Consider the following 26,192-nt stretch of genomic DNA (forward strand, 5'->3'; position numbering starts at 1 on the left):
GAGTCCATGATCCAGAACATACTGCTGTGCGAAAAGGGAGGGTCGCCCAAACAGACTGTATCTCATCTAGTTTCTTTTAATTTAATTATCTTTTGTGTTACAGTAATGAAAATAAAATACTTTTTCAAATGTAAGCATTTGAAGCTTTTCTTTTGTATTTTTTAAAACAAATGATTGTTCGTTTTTGAATTGAGATTGCACCCCTGCTTAGAAAATGCTCCGGTCCAATTTTCTTAAAGGGGCCGCTGCAGGTTTTCGACGTACAGCTGATGAGCACAGCTTGTGGTCCGTTACATGAAATGTCAAGTATAAATAATAAAAGTGCGTAAAAACTTAAAACTCCATGAAGTTTTGGGGTTTAAAAAAACACATTATCCCGTTGTTTACAATTTGTCAGTATTGTCTATGATGTTATAACAAAAAATATAGGCTTCTAAAATTGTTGTTTTTCCTTTAAAATATAATGATATACATTAAAAATACATTCAAACTTTAGGTTTCACTGACAAGTCGGTCAGCAGTTCAAAATATATAATGATGCTTCTTTATGTATTTGTAAATTTAAGACAAGATAAAACATTACAGCATTCATACCCTTCCTTGGTTAAGTCCATGCAAGCTTTTTATTCAGTAAAGATTTAGGACAAGACAAACAACTACATTTTATTTGCCCCACACCAAAGCTTGATGTATATTTTCATATCACTGTCGGCCTACAAAGAAATCATTATAAAAATTGGTAAAAAATGTGAGGGGAAAAATCATTTCCATATATAAATACTTCAGGTTTTAACTATTAATTTACAGACAACAAGGAGCGAGTTAAAATGGCATTCTCTCATCATTCATTTATAAAAGCATACAACATGTGAAAGATATATCAATCAAACTTCTTTATATTATTTTTAATTACAATTTTAATTGAAAAAAAAGTTTATTTCCCCCCACAGAAAAACATATTTTAAAATAATAAATAGTATTAGTGATAGCTCGCTCTTAATGGTAGGACTAGTAGCATGGGCTTCTGAGTGGTTTCACTTCACAGACCTTCCTCTGTTACCAGGCAACAGCTAAACTGAGCTGAAAATTGGAATTCTTGTTGTCAGGCAGAGGCAGACCCAACATCATTATACACCACTAAACTTAAGTTATAACAGTATGACATTTGCCTGGACAATTGTTGCATGTTTTGAAATGAATTGACCATATAAAGGCTGAAATAGTGCAGAATGTTACAAAAATATGTAAATGTTTATATCAGCACATAAAACTGCGATCTAAAATGTATTACAGCTTCATTTTATTCAGTTATTGTTTTCGTATCAGGCTTTAACATCTTACATAAATAATGTTCTTGTAAATCCTTAGTGAGACATTAGCATATGTTCTCCGTATGTGGATTTGTTGTTCCAAGTGAACTACACGCTGCGCTGAAGGAGCTGCCACAGTGTTGACATTGTGAGTGAAGATTACGAGTGACATTCAGCCCCTAGTCCCATGGGGAAAAGCCCTAGATGACCCACTCTTGAACCAGCCATTATTGTTACACACATTTGTCTCTAAGCTTCTGGAATGCACTGTGATTTTTACAATTCAGATGATTTAGTCTAACACGTTACCAGATTATGTTCGTCTGTAGCAGTTCGACCACACTTAAGACCTAAGAAACAATGTCATAGATGTATTTCTTTTGTACGAAATGTAATACTGTTTGATAAGAGAATAAAAAAGTGACCTAAGGGCAACCAAAACTAAAAGACCTGAATAAATTACCTGAATGTAAAGCAAACACTATAAACTAGCTTATGTGTATACCACAGCTACATTCATCCTCATCTGATTTAATTCCACGGAAATGTGTGAAAAAAGATATGAACCTTCTGGAAAACCACAGAACTGGAAAAAGATTTGTTTCTCACTGAGTCATCCATTTAGAGGAAAGAACAATGTTTTTATCCATAAAGAGCTCTGCCCTCCTTTGCTTAATTTTTATTCCACCCTCTGGGCCATAAGTTGGGGCTGAGTCGTACTGAAGCTCAACATATGTCAGTGATCTCAAAGCTCTCTAAAACAGAATGACCCAGAACTGCAACATGTTAAATGTTGCTGGTGAAAAAACACAGTAAAAAAGGAAATTATTTTTTATTTTAGCAGAAAAAAACAGGACTACACTCAGTCATTTTCAGCATTCAAAAGTTTTACCAATTAGTACCACATACAGAATGGATTCCACAGATACAGATTAGATTCATGCCAGTAGCTAGGGCTGCTTCATTGTGGCTAGCATTGTTGGATTACATGACCAGCTTGTTCGACTATAACTTGGCTTCTCCTTCCATTTTAATAAAAAAATTAACTGACAGAATTAAAAGTTTATTTCTGCAACTAAAACTCGTTTGTATGATCCCACACAACTCCAAGACAACTGTCATATCAACCTATCAGAACTGCTTACATAAGTATATAAAAAATTCAACTAAATGCATCGATAGATTCTTCCCTTCAATATTTAACGATTATTGTCTGATTTTGCAAAAAGATTCGATTCCTTAAGCGTTTACTGATTTTATTTCAGGCTACATCTCTCCCTCAACGGGCAGCATCTGCAACCAATCCAAAACACTATGTAGGTCAAGTTCCCACCACCCTGCAAAGAGACTCTGGCACATCCACAAAATTTCCTGCTCTCATTACACAAAGGGATTTAAGCTAGAACTCATTGTTGAACAGTTCCCACAACTGGAATTAAAAAATTGGCACTCTGATCTGAGGACAAGAAATGTGTATTAGATTGTGATAAGAAATGATGAATATATGAATTGCTGGACGCGAAGCTTTAACTGATGATAGGTGACTGAAAAGATCAGCAGAATCTCCAAAAGAATCCCAAAGATAGAAAGGCTCAGGCTCATTTTATTGTTAATACTTTCCACATTCTTCATTACAACAGCCTAGGTGTTCATATGAATCCAACAAGCCCTCATTCAGGAAGGAAGCGTCTACTGAAACTGCAGCCCAGCCAGGAGGCTGAACGCTCCAGAGAAGTACACAGATGCAGAGAAAAACTGAGGAATAGAGAGGTAAAAGAGAGAGTGAGTGAATTTCTTTTTCAGCAATGAGTACAAAAAAGCTTTTATCCTGTGCATCTGCATTACCTCGACAGGGTCTGACAGACACAATCGAGGCTTTGTGAGGACAAGATTCTTGGTCATAATCAAAATCAGTGAGTATAGAGTCAGTTCCACTTGATGTTTCAAATAAAGGTCACCTACGGGTTAGGCACACAACACAGTGTAAAGAGGCCAAAGGGGTGTTGATATTTAGCCAATATCAGTTGGAGGGACTCACTTTTATTATGTAGTATAATTCTACAATGTTCCACCAGGAGAAACCCCCGCAAGTTCTGGCTGTAAATGTGTGTGTTGCACATGTTTTTAGACAGAAAGCATGAAACGGTTAGGAAAAAAGATATTTTTATACGACTGTTTCATTTAACGCGTAAAGGCATAATTATATAATCCAGGTATGAGAATAAACAGGATGTATTATTGCTGAAATCAACAAAAATTAAGTGCTTTTGTCCACATCATGTTATTAAACCAATACTTCCGGGAATACCCTACAAAATATTATTCTGTGTATACGGACAGATCGACATCTACAAGGGTGTTCTGTGTGTGTTTGCTACCATGTGTTACTATTTTGGATGAAACCGAGATAAATAATGAGGTGTAATGGAAGAAATGTGCTATGATGTATTAAGAGGAGAAGTAACAGAACTGCAGCACAAAGCACATATGGAATTTATCAGAGTTGAGGAGAGTCTGTAGTTCTGCTTGGCAGTAGATCTGCCACATCTTACTAACCCTGGACCCTGGTAGGGCGAGTATGTTTTAGTTCCCATTCAATTTTCCCATACAATTCAATGATAATTTGCATGTCTCATAGTGTATTTTCGTGTGCATGCTTGTTTAACAACTAGTATATTATAAATACCAAACATTTCTAAGTGGTCTTTCAGTGTATAATTTATCTAATGTTTATGCCTTTACTGAATTTGATACATTTAATTCCAAAATTGTATGTTTTAGAATTAAAATAGTGTTAGCATGTCTCTACATATTCTCCATCTTGACCATTGCTGCAGTGAAATCTGCAATTAGATTAGTACAGCTGGCATTGAAATGTAAAGCAGATGGTAGATGTAAAATAGAGATAAATGAATAAAACAGCACCAACAGTTGAACTGTGAAGAAATTTTCATTTAAATACAGACAGTACTGAGGATGAGGACACAAAAATGTGGTTTGAGTTAGAAATCAAAGATGTAACAGGAAATGCTGGTGATGCATGAATGGAACAACAATTTATCCAAGACTCCGATAGACATGTCTGTCTTCTTATTGTTGACTAACTGATGACTAACACTATTAGGAACAAATCATGAAAATGACTTATATAATAAACATATTTTGCAAATCTGTGAAAACCATGATTTGCCAAACATATGCGACATTAGTGATTCACTGGAAATTATCTGCAGACTATGCAATAACACATATATGTAAAGTTATAGTTTACAAATATATTTTATGAAAAACACAGATTATCTTATAAATTTATTGTATCATATAATTTGCAGTTTCTTAATGTTTTTCAGAACACAAAAAAAATATTATTTTTATCCAATCATTGATTTTTTCTAAAGACTTCAGAAGATGGGCAAAACAATTAAATATGCAAGTTATAGAATTATGGCAAAAAACACTAAAAAAATGGGAATGTAATAGATGACATATCATTTAACCATCATTTCTAGATGTATTCTGGCCATTCCAGTCCAGTGTCTGTTGAATTTCATGTATCAAAGTCTTTCAACAACACTGTGAAAGACTGACAGCATGACAAGACACATGAGAACTGTGATAAAAATTGAGGTTATCACATAAAATTGTTAAACTTTTCCCTAAATATGTGTTCAAATATTACTGTAGTATTGCTTAAAATTGAACAAGAAACTTGTTTTCTTTGCCGTATTTGAGGTCTGAAATAAAATATAGAGCATCTTTTCTGTTATTTCGACCTGTTGCACCAGTTTTCCTTTTCTGGTAATAGTAAAGTGATTTTTAATTGAAATATTGTTAGTTGACAGAAGGAAACATTATAATTTTATCTAAACCCATACAGTAAATAGTACATTTTAAAATCAGAAAAACTATTATTTCTGTGGCTGTGACTATTAAAGTTGTCTTTATCCAATAGCTCTATTTTTTGCCAGAGTCTATTATAAGCCTGTAGTAAAATCTATAATATTGTAACTTGGATTGTTGTAACTTGGATTGTAACTTGTGTCAAGTTGTCTGCTGACATCTAGTGGTGAAAAAGCAATTCATGTGAAACATTTAAAATAAGGAAATTATTATAATTATTTAAAACTGAAGTATTCATTGCATGACACTGGAGCTCCCTCTAATGTGAGGTATTATTTTACATTAAGCAACAAGATGGCATAAAGAAGGGGTTTCCAAAGTTGGCCCTAGAGAGCCGGAATCCAGCAGAGTTTAGCTTCAATCCTAATCAAACACATCTGAAGCAGCTAATCAAGATCTCACTATAGGAAGACTAGAATCTTCCAGAGTCAGGTGTGTTGAGTCTAGTCGAAGCTACACTCTGCAGGACACCAATCCTCCAGGACACCAACTCTCCAGGACCGACTTTGGACACCCCTACATAAAAATTCACCTCTTGATCAAATCAATCAAATCTAAACTTAAAAGTATGCTACAGAAGGTACCGAAAAGACTGTGGAATACTAGGTTACTTTTTAGGAATTAGTTGTTTTAGGGATAAACCTGTCCATATAAAACTGGACCAAAGTGTTGCCAATGTTTAAACATGTATTTTTCTACCTATACCTGTCCGTGCAATCCTTGATTCCAATTTCACCACAAAGACAGAAAAATATAAAACCTACAGTATGTGAAAAAGAGGTTTAATTATTAAATCTGGGCACTTGTTAGAATTAAGGACATAACATATTGAAACCATTAATTTACAAAAAAAACATTGTAAGTTCAATGCGTGTGTGCAGCAAGAAAACAAAGGTTCAACAGTGTTTTTTTAACAAATTTTAATGAATAAATTTAACCATCTCATACTGGGGTACAGCTTGATGATTCCACCATAACAACATGCTTGGAGAGTTACACGGTCTTCAGTCCTCACATTCCAGCAACTGGTTTACTGTCAGGTCTTCACTAATGTGCAAATCTACACAAACATGTGCTTCAGAGGAGACAAACTAATCTTTCCCAAACCAGTACAACAAGATTCACTTCAGACATTTGATGTAAAAAAAATCTAAACCATCAATAAAAAACAATATTTATCAAATATTTATCAATTACTTAAATTTAAACCAGACACATGTATTCTGTTTCAGAAACTACACAAGAATAGATGTGAAATTGTAGAGGGATGTTCCATTTAAGGACATTATAAAGAAAAACATAATTGTGGTCCTGTAATTCAGATGAAGAGCTATACAAATAATGGACACAGAAAAAAAATGATCATGAAAATGTGACTCTAAATTCGTTCTAACTTCTCACTAAGAAATTCCTCAACGCTGTCTGTGTTCCACTTGAGGATGCTGAGTTCCTCAGCAATGTTCCCACTATCGTCCAGCAGCTTTAGTACAGGGTCTGAGCCTCTCACATACTACAATAGTGGAAAAAGGAAATATATCAACATTTAGTTGAAGCAAAAAATTAAGGCATACATCTCTTGATAACACTTTTTTAAAATTATTTACAAACAAATGTTAACCTTGACTTGAAGTCCCCTGAACATCTTTGGCTTGTCACTCCTGACAAAAGCTAAAAAAAAGGAAATCACAAAAGTGATTTGACACCAAAAGAGCAAAAACCAAACACTTGGTCTCTGCCACACAACAAGACAGACAGCTGAGTGAAACAGTTGCTATAAGAAAAACAACCATTGAAGCACTTTAAATGTACAAGAACATTAAAAAAATTCTATAAAGTATATATTTTATTTATACAAACTGAGCGACTGTTTAACCAACGATTAACTTAAAAAATTATTGACCACTTTTGTTACACATCCTTAAAATCTACCTTGGACTTGTGGGAACCTCCCCAATTTTCATCCACAGACCTCAAGGATGGCTCCTGGGTAAAGCTGGGTAAAAAATGTGGAAGACAATCTGAGTCTTACGGAGGTTGTATTTATTGAATTATTTGTGTTTCATTGACCTGGCCATTAGGGTGAAAAGTTACACACACCTTCCTCGACTCCAATTGAGCCTCCTCTTGACAGCATTGCCTGCAGGGAAGGTCTAACTGGTTCAGACTGAACTGACCCAGGAGATCACAAGAGCTACACAGGAGATTGCTGGAGAAACCCAGCTCCCTGCACGCCTCTGATGAGAGCTCTGCTCCATAAGCTGCGAGCTGAATTTTTTTAGAAATACATAAACGAAAGATATTAAGCACATTTAAAAAAAAACCTATAAATACCAAATCATGTCAACAACATTTATATACACGTTTGAAATTCTCAGCTGTTCTTTGACATACAAAGGTCATAAAAAACAAAGAAAATAGCAAATGGAGAGTAAACCACAGGTGCAAAGTTTTGCTACAAAAATGGCTTTAGTTACAACTATGAAAACAAGTGTTTGCAGCTGCTAAGACATCACACCTCAGCACAAAACAAAACGAAACATCAGATTATACGATTTGACGTGTTTATTTCCGTATAACGTTAGCTCATTCATTTTTCTCCATTCACTAGTTGAAGTTGGATGTTTTCAGATAAGATAGATAATACTGTTTTTTTTGGGGGGGGGGGATGTTGACGTTGACATTTACACCAGTGCTGTTATATGTCATTGACAAACATAAAACAGCGAGATTAAATGTGTACGCATCACTTAAGCAATTGGCCGGTTAACGTTATATGGTTGAGCCACGTCATGAGCTAACGTTAGCGAACCGGCTAACTAGAGTCTTAAACTTTAAAGATTCACTATTTACCCAGCCATGTGCGTTTTATGCCATGCAAGATTATCTGCTATCAAAATCTAAAGTATAAAAGTGTATTTTATTTGCCTACCGTTTGTAAAAGCGGCAGTAGCCAGAGCAGATACACCTCCCCCGCCATCAGTGTGTTTCTCTTCCTGACTGTGAGATTAGCAGGAAGTACGTCACACACAACAGTTTTAGCTTTTTCATAAAAGTCTTTCACAAATTTATATGCAGCCGCTCTTACATGAAAACAATTTTTAATACAAATACAAGTATTTACAAACACAGATATGATGTAAACATGATTGTGTTGTTTTCTGGTCAATTATAATATAGAAAGTTCGTATAGCGGAGTGAAATGGGATTCTCCAGTCACAGAGCGACAGCTGAGCGAGTGACGTCACGTCTTTCGAATACGCATGCGCACTGACACAACGTGATTCTGCTGCCTAGATTTAACAACAACAGAAGCTACACCACTGCTGTTCAAGTGCAGTCTGAGTTTAAAGTAATCAGAATTATACTTGTTTAAGGGTATCTGCTCGTTGAGATTGTAACTGTAACGTTAAACTGGCGTTTAGTTTGATGTCTGTGAATACACTCGAGGGCTGTGACTCCGAGGATCATGAAGTAGCATCGTTGTTGACGGTGCGTCCGTGAACTATCAGTCATATACTTCTCAATGCCCTCTCTGTGTTGGATTCTTTGATGGGGCTTTTACGGACAAAGATGCCACCCAAGTTTCAACTTCTGGCTCTGTTGGCTTTCGCGATTGCAATGATCTTCTTGGAGAATCAAATTCAGAAGCTCGAGGAGTCGCGGGGGAAGCTGGGTGAGATTTTGCATCGCTAAATAGGGCTGCACGGTTAATCGAATTTGAATCGCGATAACGATTTATGCTTCCCACAGGTAATTGAGCATAATCGTTGTGATATTCGTGTTTTAAAAGGAAGCAAACAACTCCCTATATGTTCAGACAATCATCACAAAGCCTTTACCTTTTAAACGGCCAGATTACAGGAAATACAAAAAACACAACAGTTTTTACTGCATTTCTACTATTTTAATACATTTTTTTTGCAAAACCCACAGACAGACATGAAGGGTGAACAATAGTAATGATTTATAAAAAACAAGAAATCAATAATGGAGTAGCAAGGTTTCATTCCGAATGTCACAAAATGTAAATTTTTGTGGTGGTGTGTTTGGATGATTAGATTGTTGATTTGATGACTTTGAAATACAATGTTTAATGGCAACAGATTATAACTTATTCATTAGCTACAAAACAATCGTGTTTATTAATCGTGATTACATTTTTGACCAAAATAATCGTTAATATCATTTTACCCATGATCGTGCAGCCTTATCCTTAATATCTTGAAATTATTTGTATACTGCAATTCAGTACACCTTCCTGTTGTCTCCTGTTGTATCTCTATCGCAGCTACATTTGCAATCCTACGATTTAGTATCACTTTAGTGTGGTATGCATAAAACACACTAATATTACACAGATGTGCAATACATTTTTAAAGATGTATTTATGTTAGAGCCAATAATATTGTCAATTCTATACAGAACAATTAAAGCAACAGGCTGAAAGTCTGTGAGCTTTTGCTGTCATTCACAGGCCAATTGTCTAACAAGTTGATGATACAAGTCAAACTCACACATGCCTGGAGTGATTGGATATGGGCTATTTAGTGTCCACCACGGCTATTCTGAATGCTTTACCATTTGGACTGCAATACATTACACATCATATCTGTTTCACAGAACCTTCACTGATATAACCCACATTTTTGTCACAGACAAGTTATGACATGCTTTGTCTGATTAACAGTCATTCGATTAAATATTGGCAAACAGGTTTCTACCATGCAAAATTGTTAGTGTCAATTAATATGTGGTCTATGTATAGTTCAACAACTGAAGAGGAATATGAGACACATTAGCAGGCCGAGAGGTAAGGGTAAAGGTTTTTCCATCTGCTTAAAGTTGAGAGAGCTGTCAGCCTCAGCACTTTGTGAATTGATGTTGTTTTTCAACCTTTTTTCCTTTCTCATATTAGTTAATTGCAAAAAAATTAGATCTATTTTGTTATTGTGCTTGAACTCCTAAAGAGTAGTGAGTTGACTTTTTATTCATATTTTTTAGAGTTGTTGAGAAATTGATTTATTATGTTTTTCCATTTGCTTCAAAGATGGCAGACCACATGCCTTCTCACGGCTCATTTGCATTGGAAAGTTATTTGATATTTAACCTGATATTTGTTTGTCTCGCTAATGGAAGTTCAGGTCTGTACAGTTTTTAGCCCTGATGGGGCTGCGGAGGAACCTGAGCCATATGTTGTGGCTTGGCACAAACTACATTGACTGCTGTACATTTTTAAATCAAAAATAGCCCTGTGTTTATGCATGTGTTTATGACGTCTCTTTGAAAGCTCTGCTGATTGTTAAAAAGTCTTTGGAGCCCGCGAATGACATTTAACCTAAACAAACACTTTGCTTGCCTCATAGGCATAAGTAGCACTGTATGGTTTTGTAGCCTGCCAAGATTATAAATATGGTTAAAAAGGATGCATATGCATCATGGCCCCCTAAACTAGTAAGATCTCTGTGTAAAACTGAAGAGAACAAACAACTGAGAAGTCTTTCTTTGGATCTCCTTAAGTTGCAAATTGTAGATCTCTTTTATGAGCTGAAGACATAACAGTTTAGTCTATGTATGATGAAGAGAATTTTAATGCAATGATGAATATAATAACCAAAATAGCCACGGTGTGCTTTCAATTTTATCTTGGAAGAAGTTAATAGATACTTATCATACTTGTATACTGGTGTTGTCAGTCAATGTTTCATGCCTGGGGTGTATTCTTTTTTAGTGTTTTCTATTGGTTTCTAAGGCCTTGCTGTTTCCATCCATTGCACAGAAAACATCCCACTCTCTTATTTCTCTCATGAATGTGTTAGGCCGATTCACATTTTGCGTCTTTTCTGCGCACATATTCGTTATTTTAAATGTAAACGCGTGGAAATTGGGGGCAACGTTGTCTTTTTTTCCCGCTGCATCGAGATGAGAAAATCTTAACATTTCAGCATATAATCCATATATCATTTATTTTTACCTACTCATCTCAACGGCTATCGTGGCCCATGGTTGCTTTGCAATTCAGGCGGATTGGAAAAGAAGGAGAACACAGTTTAGCTCGCGTTTTCCGTGGGGTTTTAGACGCAAAATGTGAATTGGGCTTTAGTCATTCTATCATGGTAGTAAACTTGTGGTATCATAATTAAACTAACAGACCTTGTTTATCGAGTGTCAGAATAAGAATGACCCTAAAATCAACTCTGTATTGTAGTCTTTCTCCGATTTGACTGTATGATTTGATTCGATCATAGTCTAACTTGTCAGGTTTGACAGCTGAAAGAGATAAATTCTCCTCTCCTCCTGGTCAGTTTGACACTTGAAGATATTACATTTCATTCCCTCATCGTATTATTTTGGGCCTTTACTGGATCATGCCACTCGGCTTTCACACATATATACATAATTTTTTTGCATTGTCATATCACAAGTCAAGGTTTAATATTTCTGTTTTATAAAACATTTTAACAAAATATTAAAGTCATATGCAACCCTGCTGTTTTTCTTCTGAAATGGTGGTCAAAGCCATAGCGTGTGACGTCCAATAAAGGTGAACCTTTATTTGAAATGGCTATAAATACGTTCAGCCTGAGGGTCCAAACATTGCCTTACCTGACTGTTTCTAAATGAATGCTTTTTTATTCAGCATAATGCACCAGTTGTGTGTCTCTCAGTTGGAAATAGGTAATGATTCAGACTGATTTTCTCATTAACTTGCAATTATATTATTGCATTAAGTGAGGTATTGCAGCAGTAATGAGAAATAAGATGATAAAGCGGCCTGCCATAGTCTTTCATTAAAAACTTAAGCCTTGACTCTTCTTTAATCGCTACCAGTTGATGCTCATTACACATAGTAAATTATAGGATTGTTACTGTGTATGCAATAGCTTAAAGCAATTAATACAACCAATATAAAAGGTGGATTTATATTTCTTAATGTTTTTTGTTAATGTTAACATTTCAAGATAGTGTTCCTTAAAGTTTTAAAATATCTGAATATGTTTTAGGGCAATTCCTGCGTTTTGGATTTGACTTTTGCAGTCAATACTTGGAATATATACTCTCCTAGAATGTATTTATTACCAATATATTGAACCATCTTCTTATGTTTTCCTAAACTCCTGTGGATAGAGTCCAGACATCAGAAAATTAACAGTATATACATATGGGTTTTTTCTTTAGAGCATGCAAATACACGTGTTATGGATGTGACAAGAAGGACACAGTTTTTGAGAGACAGTATACTTTTTAGGTTTCTGTGAATTAAAACAAAAAGAAGCAATAACTCAACAAATGGAAAAGGGGTGACTTCATAGAACATATAACAGTTATTTTAAGTTCATTTTCTTCTGCCCATTTATAAGGAATATGTATTGTGTAATTCTGAATGCATTTCTTACCAGACTATAGAAAATCATACATCGTAAGGCTTTAAAAACTTTAACAGAGACCTCTGAAACCTTTTGTACTAAACACTTTTTTTGTAAATTAGACCTTAGCATGGAATTGCCCTTTTCTAGAGCAACAAGTTAAAGCTGCAAAGTCTGAAATCATAATGTGTCATAGCAACAGTTTTTGTCATGGGTCGACACCAGTTGTCTTTGTGGTGGTTTGTACTAGAGGCTTCTGTGGGTTTTTACCCAAGAGCAGTCTTAGTTGAGTGGGAATCTGCTGTGGTTAGCTTGATATCATCACCTCACAGGAGCAGCTGCCCGGACACCAGACTGCATTCACGCGTTACTGTCAACGCATTATATAAACTGTCAAGTTTCCATCCTGAGGTCCTATTAGTATTTCCAAGGCCAGAAACATTTTCAGTTTCTAATTTACTGACAAAGCCTATATTTTCTTCATTAAACAGAATCAGAAATGGGCATTCTTTTGTTTTTAATTCACTATATATTTTATGTATAATTGTGAATATATATATATATATATATATATATATATATATTATTTGATCTAAAATTACAACAATTATATAGCATAATTGCTTCTTTGTAGGTTTTTTGTAAAATGTTTCTGTTACTCTTTTGATTTAAAGTAACAATAGATTGTACCTTATCTTTCACTGCTGTGTCATTTGTTAGACAGCTATTTAAAAAAAATTATGCAAAAATGTCCACTCATCCTAGAGACCTTATTGTTGATGAACATCTTTCCTCCCTCCATTGCAGAACGAGCTATTGCCAGACATGAGGTACGAGAGATAGAACAACGGCACGTTCAGGAGGGGGTGAAAGAGAACTTAATGGAGGAGGAAGATTTGGTGATTATCTACAACAGAGTACCCAAAACAGCCAGTACCTCCTTCACCAACATCGCTTATGACTTGTGCAGCCGAAACCATTACCATGTGCTGCACATTAATACCACTAAAAACAACCCTGTCATGTCCCTTCAGGACCAGGTTAGAGAGATTTTTGTCTTGTTTGTTAGGATGAAATTTTTAAGTGGTTATTTCTTAACTTGTTTTTTTATTTGTTTTGCAGGTCCGGTTCGTAAAGAATGTGACGTTATGGAAGGAGATGAAGCCTGCTTTTTACCATGGACATGTGTCCTTTCTAGACTTCACTAAGTGCGTTCTGTGTGCTAGCTGTTCTCTATTCAAATTCCCTTAATCTGTTGTGGTCAATTTGCTTGCACGAATGGAAACAAAATACTGTTCATAGTGGTTTCAGATTTTGTGTTCAGTGCAAACACAGAATAGCAATTTGCCAACATTCTGCATAACTGTCAATAGACATTTTGGTCAGTTGCAAGGAAAAAGCAAAGCATATTACTTTTTAACCTATACCAAAGTGGTCAACAAACCTTTAGTTACGATAACTCCTGGTAGTTATGGAAGCAACTGCACCAATCAAAGCATATTCTTAAACCATACACTTACCGTACTGGTCAAATGTCTAAGGCACGTTAATATACCCCTCCCCAAATGGTTTATTTACATTTTATATTATGTTATTACTTTACAGGTAGGTTTCTTCAAACATCTTGGAGACATTGACATGTTTCTTTTGGATTTAGTTTTTTCTCTTTCTTTATGTAATAATACACAGACTTGATAATGGTAAGACCTCGGCGCGAATTTGTCAAGCTTCTCAAAATGCCATTTTAGTCTTAAGTGCTGAGAATTCATAAAATGTACTCCTACTTCCAAACTTAAGTATAATGGCAAGTTATCAGATTTCTTAAAGCTAAGAATGACTCTTACTCTCCCAATTATTTAAGACAGCTCGAGAGGTTTGTCAGGTGCTTAGGAGTTGCCACTAGGGGCTTGTGATGGCACCGAGGAGAAAGAGACATGTGGTGGACCGAGGGGTTGTCCAATGGAACCGTATCATTCCACATTATACACACATAAATTCAGTATTCCCCTGCATAGGCGTAATTGCGGGTGGCACTTTTATAAAGTATGCATTTGCTTAAGGCATTTATTAATGAAACAACATCTACACTTGCTTTTTTATAATCTAATGTATACGTTTAACAAACTTCTTTGTGCCCAAGATAAAAGGCACACTGTCCGTACGGTCATTAGTGCTGCTCGCATTCGAGTTATGCTTTATGAATCATCAATAATGATGTGTGATTTCACTAGCAAGAAAAGTTTTATTCCGAAAGTATTATTTAAAGCAAAACTACTCGACTAAAGCAAATAAAAACAAATTTCAGCACCGGATTAAAATGGGTTATTTAGAAATGGTGGAAACGTGTTTACCCTTTATTTACAATGTCTATATCAAAATGTACTCTCTTGAATAAGTCTTTATTGTCATATGTGTGTTGAATATAAACTCCTTTTCGGAATTTCACCATTCAACATAAACGTATCGGAGAAAGTCCCAGTGAAACTAAAAATGACACTTCCTTTTTTTTCATGAAATATTGCAGCGTTTATTAAAAATAGTTTATCAATTTTGGTCATTCTCTTTTCAAAATTCGTGTGCCCTCATAATCTTTAGTTAAAACTGAAATACACTTCCATTCTGTAACGACTATCCATCTTAAACTACGTATGTTAGACGGCTTGGGCGGAGCATTCGTTTACTCCTCCCATTCAACTGTCTGTCTGCTGTGAGTTCCATTTTAAAATGCAACAGCTGTTTTTATACATTCAATCAAATCAATCAGAGAAAGAATAAAGCCACGCCCACAATTTTTTCTCATTAGAAATTCCATTTCATTCGGAAATGGGTCAAATTACGGGAGTAAAAACGATCCAAATTTACGGTTCACGGGGGTTTTAAATAAGGAAATCTATTCAGTGATTTGTCCATGCCAATCTCGTCATCCAAAATCCTGTTTGTGGCACAGCAAAGTGTCATAAATCCTCTCTAAGCCTGACAATTAAGATTTAGTAATACACTTCACTTAAATTACGAGTGAGATGCGTACTAGTTAACTGTTCCTTTTCTTTGCTAGATTTGGAGTAAAGAAAAAGCCTATATACATTAATGTTATCCGAGACCCCATTGAACGTCTGGTGTCTTATTACTACTTCCTGCGCTTTGGTGATGACTACAGACCAGGCTTACGGCGCAGGAAGCAAGGAGACAAAAAGGTCAGCCCCGTATTCCTTATTTGGAAGTAACATAGTTTTATGAGAGCTGTTTGTCTAAATTAATTTTGGCTCGTATAGGTATTTAAGTTCACAAAATGCATTGATTAGTATTTTAATAAACCGCTGTTTAATTTTGCTGCCATTATTGTAATCATGTTGGCATGTGTTTTTTTTCATATCTGTAAATATCTGTAATTTGTAGACCTTTGATGAGTGTATATCTGCTGGAGGGTCCGATTGTGCTCCAGAGAAGCTGTGGCTCCAGATTCCCTTCTTCTGTGGTCACTACTCGGAGTGCTGGTAGGGTTCATAATTCTTTGTCTAATTGAAACTACTTTTTGGACTTTTTGGGGATTTATTATCTTTTTCTTATAGGAACATTGGCAGCAAATGGGCTTTGGAGCAAGCCAAATACAATCTAGTGAATGAATATATGCTTGTTGGGGTGACAGAGGAGTTGGAGGACTTTGTTATGATGTTGGAAGCTGCTCTTCCTCGTTTTTTTAAGGGAGCCACAGAGCTCTACCGAAAAGGTATGATTGCAGTTTTTATGTGAGCGTCAACATAATACCAACAGACCTTTATACAACAACTCAGATTAGCTGTATTTGTGAAAAAATAGGTTAGAAATAAGAAATTCGACGTCTGACCATAGTGTTGAGGAAGTGTCTTCACTTCTTCACATGTCAATGTACAGTAAATACAACGTTTGTTCGATGTTACATACACAATAGGATGTAAAACTACTTTTAAATCCAATCTGACCATTCATACATATTTCATCAAATCACATTTCAGTCAGATTTCAAATCGCATATGAATATGGTTTGAATCTGGGTTGTCAAAATCAGACTGTGTTTGCTGTTCAGACAACTAAAAATAATGAATTATTGAAATCAAAATAATGAAATGAATTTCTAACACCATAAACATCATAATGCATGTCATCTATGTGTGATGACCATCTTTACGTTGTGTGTTTTGATTTCCAAAGGGAAAAAATCACACCTGAGGAAAACAAGTGAAAAGAAGCCACCCACCAAAGAGTCAATTGCCAGATTGCAGCAGTCGGATATCTGGAAAATGGAAAATGAATTTTATGAGTTTGCATTAGAGCAGTTCCAATATGTCCGGGCACATGCGGTTAGGGAAAAGGATGGAGAACTGTATCTACTGGCACAGAACTTTTTCTATGAGAAGATCTACCCAAAGACTACTTGAGACTCGAACGCACTCCATCAGGATAAGTGCTGTTGATAGAAACAATGGAAGGGTGAAGAAATTCATAGGTAACTCTTCTCCATCTGGATATGTACGTTTAGGGCAACAGATGCTATTAAATGGAGAGTCTTCAGGCCAAAATGCTGCCGTGAGCTTTAGCCCACCATACGCATCATTTTAATAAACGTTTAAAAGCAGCTGATCTTTGAGTGACTGAGATATTTTTATTAATGCCATTACAGCTGCTCTGCCATGTGGATTTTATACAGATCCTGACACATTTCTGAAAAGTTTTCATTTATAGACACTCATGCAATGAACTACATTCTGTTGAGAATTATAACATCTTATGTGTAAAACAGAATACTGATGACTACTGAACATTCAAAATATTTTAAAGTGCTTTATTGTAAAAGATTTACTGTGTTGTTTGATATAGAAAAAAAAGTTATTCTAAAACTTTTCTGGTACTTTCAAAAGGGAGTATATGGACAATATAGGGAGTAAATGAAATGCACTGTTCATTATTCCACATTTGCTATTGTTAATCCAGAATTTGTCTGTTCACAAGCTTGCAGTTTCTTCCTTTTTTATTAATTAATGAAAATATTTTTTAATGTGTGTATGTAAATACTGGTCGTTACAGTGGGACCAAACATTTCAATACGGACGGATAAATGATTGCAAATCATTTTTTATTTTGAGCAACCATATGTGCATGTGAGCCACTTTGTTGCTACCGCTTCAGTTGTAAAATGCTTTTTTTATTTGCTTATATTAATATTTGATGACTGTATTATCATATTTTTAGCATAATGTTTGAATGGACATTTCAAAGATGTGCATGTCAATCCTCTTATTTCAACATACAAATCATTTTCTGCTTGATGATTTAGAGATGACGTGGAGGTAAATTGGAAGAAACAATCTAAAATTTCATTGGCACCATGCCTTAATTTTTTATGACAGTAAACCATCTGTGAGACAGAGCTGTTGCTACAGCAAGTGTAAATATCTCTTGACACTTGATCACTATCTCAGCATGTGAATAGGTCACCAATGGTAATGATGAAAGAGTGGATCTCGCTTTTTTCATAACAGGAAGTTATCCCAAGAACACATTTAACAAATATAGAATTTGGATGTATGGTCTCACCACAGTTTGTGCATGTTATACCTGCATCACAGAATTTGCTTAAAAATATGTGCTGGAATTGAACATTTGTCCTCAAAATCTCGACACGACATTAATAATAATAGGTCTTTGTGACAAAACATCACTATGGAGGTTTAATTGGTCCCTATGGTGTTTTTAGAGAAATCTATAGATGAAACATGGGACACATCTATAAAGATAAAATGAGGTATATTGTGTTTCTAAATGTTACAATCTCTATTTGTTGTTTTTAATTCTAGACTACATGTGTGTGCTCCGAGTGTTTTAAAACCGTGATTTTTTTCAGTATATTTTGTATGTCACCCAAAATAAAGACTGCCTGATTTATTTGTTTTCCTCTTTGTTATTCTTTTTAGGGTTTGAGCCCGTAGGGCTAGTCCTTGTCGCTACTCAGAAACACGGAGCCAGCCATATCGGACCCTAGGTGGCGCTACAGCGATGCTGCACACGATTGCGACCATAACCCCTAAATCGTTGGTCGCACACCCAAGTGTTTTATATCAGTGTAATCATTGGCTCAAACTTAAAAAACGTATATCTCCGATTTCATTTCCGGTATGAAAATTGTTCGACTAATTTGCATTTTATGCAAAAAAAATAATGAACTAGTCCCTGAAAATTTTGCCCGATCGAAATCAAACCAACGCTGATGAATTATGTGTATTGTGAATATAAATAATTATCGAAAAAAAGTTGAAATATCGATCCGCGGTCGCTAGGCAGCGCAAAAACGTCCGAACCGGAAGTAATATATTTAACAAATATAGTTATAACTCGTGAACCGTTTGAGATATCTTCATCGGGCTTGGAACATATGTGTAAACCCTCAATCCGGGGTCACTATAAAAAACTGCGGCGTTCGGCCACTAAGTGGCGCTATAATTTGAATGAACTACAAAATTGCTATAACTACGCAACCGTGTGCCCGATTGACTTGATATTTTGTATGGTGTGTCTTTGTCTCATGCTCCATGAATATCTTAAAGGACATTGGCGTATCTCAAAAAACATGGCCAATGAAGTTTGAGCACTTATTAAATCGGGTTAACGGTGGCCGATCAAAACGACACTCGCTGGGTTTATTTCTCTTAAGGTCTGTACGAAATGTGAACTCATTCGGCCACCGGGTGGCGAAATAACGTTTTAGAAGTGCTTAAACAATTGCTACTCAGCTAGTCACATGGCAGCAACTCAATGCATTTAGACATGGTAAATATGACTTCCTGAAGTTCAAACCGAACATCAAAATTGAGAAGAAATGGGATATATCATGTGAGGTGTGTGTACCAAAGAAACAATTTAAATGGCACGGCCTTCTAAAATATTATGTCAATGTCCTACTGACCACAGATGCTAGAGTGCTAGAGTGTCGTCTGAGGTTGATCTGTTATGGTGCGATTCCCGAGCCTGATCGGCGATGGCAGACGAACCTTAGACGCCTTAAATCGCTTGAACCCGCTAAATGCTGCTTGCAGCTTTAATTACAATTGTTATTGTAACTATATGTTAATTGTATTTTAACATCATTGTCAGTTTGTGTCGTAATAATTTCATTTTAAACACCTGAAGTAGTGCTTTTGAAGAGTACAATATAACGGTGTTGGGTGTTTATAGATATAAAGGTAATACTACTAAATAACTCACACTTGTGCAACAAGTAGCTCACCATAGACATTATACGAAGGGAGACACACAAAGGCATTGCTGTGACAGAGACCACCTTAGCAGTACTGGGCACCAATGCAATAACATCTCTTTTAGAACCATTCCGTTATCTCATCTTAGCCAAAAACCTTCAAAGAGATGATGCGCTTTTGAGTCCGTCTTCGGAGGGCTGTAATCAGCATGACAATTAAAGTATTATTTAGTCACTTTTCAATGGCATGGCCTACGTAATTGTGTAAATAATTAATTTTTCTATTGACTCATTGTTGTCTCTTTATCTTTCCTCTCAACACACTGGGAACAGATACCACGCTGCCTTTCAGAGATATAATTTTTCTAATTAGCACTCAAATGAAAGGCTGTCTGAAGCATTTGATGGTCATTGTCAGCGTTTTAGCTCCCCCACGCACCCACCCTGGCAAGATCATAATGGGTGATTGAGCTGTCGCCGTGACTAGTAAAGGGCTATTCACACAACCCCTTTCGAGCGACATCGAGCGTCACTTCATTTTTAATGAACATCATAATTGTTGGGTGTAGTCAATGGGGAAAGGATACACGTATTAGAAGAATGTTTAGTTATTACTTATCACTTTGACTTTTGAATTGAATTGAAAATGTTTTTGCAATAAAAACGTAGATGGTTTTTGCTGACAAAATTTGGAATTGATGAAAAAGTAATGATGAAATTCACGTATAAAATAACAGGGCTGCTTCTCCAAATAATAAATTGATTGTCTGATTGTGATGTTTATATAATAGATGCTCAAACCCTTTGTTAATGTGGTGCTTTACCTAAAATATCACATGTCTATTATCACCAAAGAATAATGGAACTTTGGAGAAAAAAAACAGATTTTTTAATTCACACTGATTTTGTGTTCCACCATTAGAATAATGACATAACATAAACATTATAATTCAGTATATGGGGGATGCTGGTCCCATTTACATTACAACAATACATTGCAATAATCATTATGCAGCAGAGAATTCATACTTATACTGATGCATGTTATTATTATTTACATAAACATATCAACAGTATGTCACTACATACAAATTTTCCAAATTTAAAGACCTCCCAAAACCTAAATAATGAGTGACATTATTCTCCCTCTCTCTCTCTCTCTCTCTCTCTCTCTCTCTCTCTCTCTCTCTGTGCCTACATCTCTGTAATCTAGAGTGTGTAGGTTTGAATAAAGATCAATTGATAAACCAATTTCTTGGTTCCCGTGGTTACAACTTTGTACACAAACCTTTTGGATTGTATTTAATCTGATGGTAATCTAGGTTAAATGTCAGGCAGATGATAAGAGAGGCAGGATCTTTCTCATGGAATGGTTTTCTATTACCACCCAATCAGAGCTGTTGAAAACAGATTAGCGAAACACTTTAATCTCGTCGCCGCGTAGTCACGTGGTTCATGGAGCACTCAATAGCCCCAAACAATCCGTGCTGTCAACCTATTTGAAAATATTTTATTGGGTAAGCCAATATCAACTATATTTGCATACATGTTGCTAACTATATCAGCACATTATGAACTCTTAATTCTACATTGACCACATTTATAGCAGCATTTTTGTCTGGAGAGTAATATGAATAGGCATATAAAATCTATAAATATGATATGTATGAATATAAGATATGTCAGAATCAGAATCAGAAAGAGCTTTATTGCCAAGTATGTTTGCACATACAAGGAATTTGTTTTGGTGACAGGAGCATCCAGTACACAGAATCAGCAACAACACACAGAGACCATCAAACAATACAAAATAGTTACACAGTATACAAAATTAAGAAATACAATACAATAAACATAAGAGTAAAGCTATAGAGAGTAAAGTTGTGTGTGTGTAAATATGTAGAAGTAAAAATAGTAAAAGGTATGTGTTATATACAGCAGAATGAAATATAATTTACAGAAAACGTTGTATAAAAATAAATAGTGTATTATCTTCAGGATATATTTAAAATAGCACTTAAATTCTTAAATTCTTAATTGCATGTAAAATACATTTAACTGTTCAAGAGGTAGATGGCCTGAGGGAAGAAGCTATTTTTGTGTCTGGTTGTTTTGGTGCTCAGTGCTTCGCCAACTTGCTAAAATGTAAAAACAAGCCTTTATTTCTATTTCATGCAGTTAACTGTACAGCAAATGCGCTTCGGAGACATTGAAATGAATGGGCTTCAGTGCAATGTTAAAAAGTAGTTTCACGGAAGTCGTGTCACTCAGCGGCCATGTTTGCAACGCCTCTGGGCAGCAAGTCCACAGTCCTATCTACTTGAATGGGGGAAGGCAGATATTTATAAAACCGCTGGCAATAACAACTAAATGGCATACATCCTATAAATAATTAAACCTGACATGAATATAACTTGGTTTTGTTAAGATTACTTTATGCTAAAAATCATCGTTTTTTGAGATCCACTGTGCATGCGCTCAGGTTGGTCAGCACCTCAAGAGAGCCCCAGAGCATCGTAAGTAAACACTGATGGACGGAAGGCTCGTTTCAATGGAAGACGGACTTCTTTCGCTAGAGTGGCCATACTGAGCGTTGCATTCCTCCCCATTCAATGTAATAGCAGTGGCGCATCTTGTTAACATTAATATGTTTCCCATTTGTCACTTCATGACACGAGTTACTTTCGCATTCCCTTCTTCCAACGGACTTCTATGCGAGTGTCGCACCTCTGTTTTTAAACGGCTGGGCACCCAATCACACTGCTGTCAATGTACTTTTCTTTTCATTGTATTATGCCATGAGGCGGTGTGAGGCGTAAGTAGGTTTTTTAATATTATTATTTTTTTAATTTGAAGTTATTGAACCTCCAAATTAGACATTTAGGGTAGTTCTTCAAAATATTCTCTAAACACTTCCTTTTTCTAATTTTGGCGCATGCATCTGACTGGGCCAGACTATACAAATTACATTTTAACAGCCCGTTAAATGAAGTCAAATTCACAGTATGATTGAGCTATTAAATGTATAACATCAATAATAGCGTTGTGTTTTATTGCTGGAGCGTGAACCAAAATTTGCAGGCTAGCGATTGGCTGAAAGGCGCCCGACGTCACTTCGTGGATGTTTAAAGGGGACAGACGTCCGTTAACATAGCTCAGCGGTAACTTTGAGATGCTCGGCATGCGGGATATATTTATGAGACTTAATTAAATTCAGCCTTAAATTCAGAGGATCTGTCGCTTTATTTGATCAGTATGTGTGAAATGATCGTTAATTCTGATGAAGGTAAGAGGTGAGAGTGCATGCTCCATTCCAGCAAGTATGTATATCTACTTATTTACTGTTAAGATCAAATAACCTATCTGCTATACAGAATTAACATGCCTAGTTGTTTAAGTTGCTTCACACCAAGTAACTGTAATCATTTGCTGTTCTCTGTATGTAATCTGAACAAATGTTTCATAACAATCTATTCTAGGCAGTGACCCATTTATTATGATAAACGCAGCTGGCAATACACAACCACCTGAGGACAGAATGGGGGCCCTGGCATGGAAATGCTGTGTTGGATGCGGATGCAAGATTTCTGACCGGTTCCTCTTGTTTGCTTTGGATGGATACTGGCACTTCCACTGTCTTAAGTGCTCCTGCTGTCAAGCCCAGTTGGCAGAAATTGGCTCATCTTGTTTCACCAAGCGTGGCTTGATCCTCTGCAAAAGTGACTATATAAGGTCTGAGTACAGCAACGCTCGGTTTTGTTAATAGCATCTTTATCACTTACAATCATTACACCAAATAACTGAGAGCAGTTAATGCATGCAAGATGCATGCCATGCATCTTATATGTTTTTCAGCAACTGTAACGGTAAGATTATAAAACTGAAGTTGTATGTAAACAGCAGAGATTGAGAGGTTTTCCTCTCAACTAGATCAAACTGCATCAATAACAGTTTTAAAGAAGTAAATTGCTCTCTGCGTAACATAGTTACACTAAAGTAGTAGTTACATGACTTGGTTACATAGCCTAAATAAAAGAAATGACTTGGTTATTAAAAGGTTGTTTTATATTTTGATTGTGCTGTTCACTACAGACTATTTGGTAACAGTGGATCCTGCATGGCTTGCAGAAAATCCATCCCTGCAAGTGAAATGGTTATGCGAACACAAGGCAATGTGTTTCATGTGAAGGTATGCCATTAAAATGCACTTCATCCACTCATCTATTATGTTCATTCATTGCATATATGAGGCTGATATGCAAAACTGTGGCTCGTAATTTGTGTTCTGCACTGCAACGTTCAAACCAGCCTCTTAACTTTTTGTTTCAGTGTTTTATTTGCTCCGTCTGCCATAACCAGTTAGTACCTGGCGACCGCTTTCACTATGTGAATGGAAAGCTATTCTGTGAGCGAGACACGCCAGCAGCTTGTGCACACAGAAACGACCACTTGGATTCACTCATGGAGCACAAAATGTCAGAACAGAAGATCTAGTTTTCTATTCAGGACTTCACATAACTCTGTAGTTACTTTATCTGCTGCAGACAAGTTTAATATTGTGAAAATCAACGTGTGCGGTAATGTAAAGCAGGTTAAATGAGGTTAACCATCAGAGCTGAAAAGCAATCAGGGAGCATCCTTGCGTATCATAATCAATTATGAATTGGTTTGTACAGAATGACCTTTCTTATGCATTCTTGTGGACCTGCATTTATTTGGTTGTGGTATTAGTCTACTGTGGTTCACTGTACTGTACTTCAGTACCTCTGCTACTGTGCCTGTTTATAGAGTAGACTGGAAAAATGCCATCTTCCACTGGTTTGTGTGGGATGTTTATCTTTTGTTTATGGGGTGGCTATTCTCCTGGTTTACAGTTACAGTATTACTGTACTCCGCCTGATGTCAACTCAACTTTATTTATATAGCGCTTTTTACAATTTTCATTGTTACAAAGCAGCTGTACATGATTGAATACAAGAAAAACAACTAAAGGCATATACCTGTAAAAACAAGAAAAAGGTGAAACAACAAAAGACAGACATAGAAATGCTCCACACACACAATATGCATACATACTTACACACATTGACATAGACGCACACACGCAAACACACTCGCACAGTGAAAGCACACATAGGAGAGAGAAACACAGGTCTATTATTAAACGGACTATATATTCTTATATGCAATATTAATTATGTCTAACTTCTAAATGTCAGTACAGAAGCATCCAAGAAGTCCAACTATCTTTGCAAATCTATTTTATTTTCTGTATGTACTGGAATAAAAGGTTGAATGTGATGTTTTTCTTTGGTAAAGAATTATGTTTAATAACAATTTAAACATTTCAAATTCAAAGTGTTTTGTGTACGAAGTAATATTCACTTAATTGGCAGTAGTAAAAATCCTGACAAAAATTATAAAGGCATCGTCATAACATGAAAAATTACAAAGTTTCATAAACACGGAAAACAGCCCCCTCTGTCGGCAAAAAGCGAAATTGCCATGTTAAATCAAAGTTTGCAAAGCCTGCAAGCAAATGTGGACAGTACTTATTTTTTAATACGCTTTAATGTAAAAACCTTTACAAAAACCAGTCTATAAAAACAACCTTTCCCGTAGCTCAGTGGTAAGAGCATGGCGCCTGCAAAACAAAGGCCATGGGTTCGATCCCAGGGATTTCACAGAAACAAGTGCAAGTATAATGCAATGGAAGTTGTTTTGGATAAAAGCGTCTGCCAAATGCATAAATGAAAAAGCTTTACTCAAAAACTGTTTAGGGTTGGTATCACCAACTTGTTGAAAAACTGATATTCTTCTTGTAACACAGATCAGATACAGTATATAGTATCGCTATTATATATGTTGATACCTTTTTACCAACTGTAAATTCATATTTCTGACATGGATGGTTATTATACATTTATTAACAGTAAAGATTTGTAAATGTTTTTTCCTCCTACAGAATAAATCTCAATAGTTAAGTCTTACGTCTTTCTTTTACTGTATAAAATATATAATTAATCAAATATAGGGTCTGACCATATATATATATATATATATATATATATATATATATATATATATATATATATATATATATATATATATATATATATATATATATAAACACAACAGATTAAAAATTTGCATAAGAATAATCCCTATAGATTCCAGTCTTTATAGTGGTCCCCCTCTACAATAAATCCCAGGACAGTTGTTTGTTTTATATGGAATAAGCCCCCCAAAATTCCCAAAGTCCCAAAAGAGAGATGCTGCTCATATAAAACCAGACCACAACAATTGTGTTTGTGAAACATGTATTGATCACATGATCGGAGGGTGGACTGATCGTGGCTGAACTGGGTGCGGGAATAGAAACTTGCACTT

At 35.7% G+C, this 26,192-nt stretch overlaps 3 protein-coding genes across 6 annotated transcripts; 2 read left to right on the top strand and 1 right to left on the bottom strand.

Moving 5' to 3' along the window:
• Window positions 1-6,105: 6,105 nt before the first annotated feature.
• On the bottom strand, window positions 6,106-8,296 carry selenof (selenoprotein F). Its single transcript, XM_056743716.1, has 5 exons — window positions 8,140-8,296; window positions 7,308-7,475; window positions 7,140-7,203; window positions 6,829-6,878; window positions 6,106-6,720 (listed from the first exon to the last, which is right to left on the bottom strand). Exons 1-5 carry the CDS (start codon window positions 8,185-8,187, stop codon window positions 6,589-6,591), a joined length of 462 nt encoding a protein of 153 aa, XP_056599694.1. The 5' UTR covers window positions 8,188-8,296; the 3' UTR covers window positions 6,106-6,588.
• A 182-nt stretch (window positions 8,297-8,478) lies between these two features.
• Window positions 8,479-18,493, top strand: hs2st1a (heparan sulfate 2-O-sulfotransferase 1a). The gene is made up of 7 exons (XM_056744129.1): window positions 8,479-8,883; window positions 13,382-13,614; window positions 13,697-13,782; window positions 15,630-15,768; window positions 15,971-16,068; window positions 16,144-16,301; window positions 16,763-18,493. Exons 1-7 carry the CDS (start codon window positions 8,760-8,762, stop codon window positions 16,987-16,989), a joined length of 1,065 nt encoding a protein of 354 aa, XP_056600107.1. The 5' UTR covers window positions 8,479-8,759; the 3' UTR covers window positions 16,990-18,493.
• Window positions 18,494-22,754: 4,261 nt separating this feature from the next.
• On the top strand, window positions 22,755-25,103 carry lmo4 (LIM domain only 4). 4 transcript variants are annotated; one of them, XM_056744130.1, is made up of 4 exons: window positions 22,755-23,122; window positions 23,282-23,534; window positions 23,895-23,991; window positions 24,132-25,103. In XM_056744130.1, the coding sequence occupies exons 1-4, from the start codon at window positions 23,083-23,085 to the stop codon at window positions 24,294-24,296; spliced, it is 555 nt and encodes a 184-aa protein (XP_056600108.1). In that variant the 5' UTR covers window positions 22,755-23,082; the 3' UTR covers window positions 24,297-25,103. The 4 variants fall into 4 exon arrangements, with proteins under 4 accessions (XP_056600108.1, XP_056600110.1, XP_056600109.1 ...); XM_056744132.1 differs by having other exon boundaries at window positions 22,755-23,095; XM_056744131.1 differs by having other exon boundaries at window positions 22,755-23,088.
• The last annotated feature ends 1,089 nt before the right edge of the window (window positions 25,104-26,192 follow it).

This window comes from Triplophysa dalaica, chromosome 3 (assembly GCF_015846415.1).
Source record: "Triplophysa dalaica isolate WHDGS20190420 chromosome 3, ASM1584641v1, whole genome shotgun sequence".
Classification (NCBI taxonomy): Eukaryota; Metazoa; Chordata; class Actinopteri; order Cypriniformes; family Nemacheilidae; genus Triplophysa; species Triplophysa dalaica.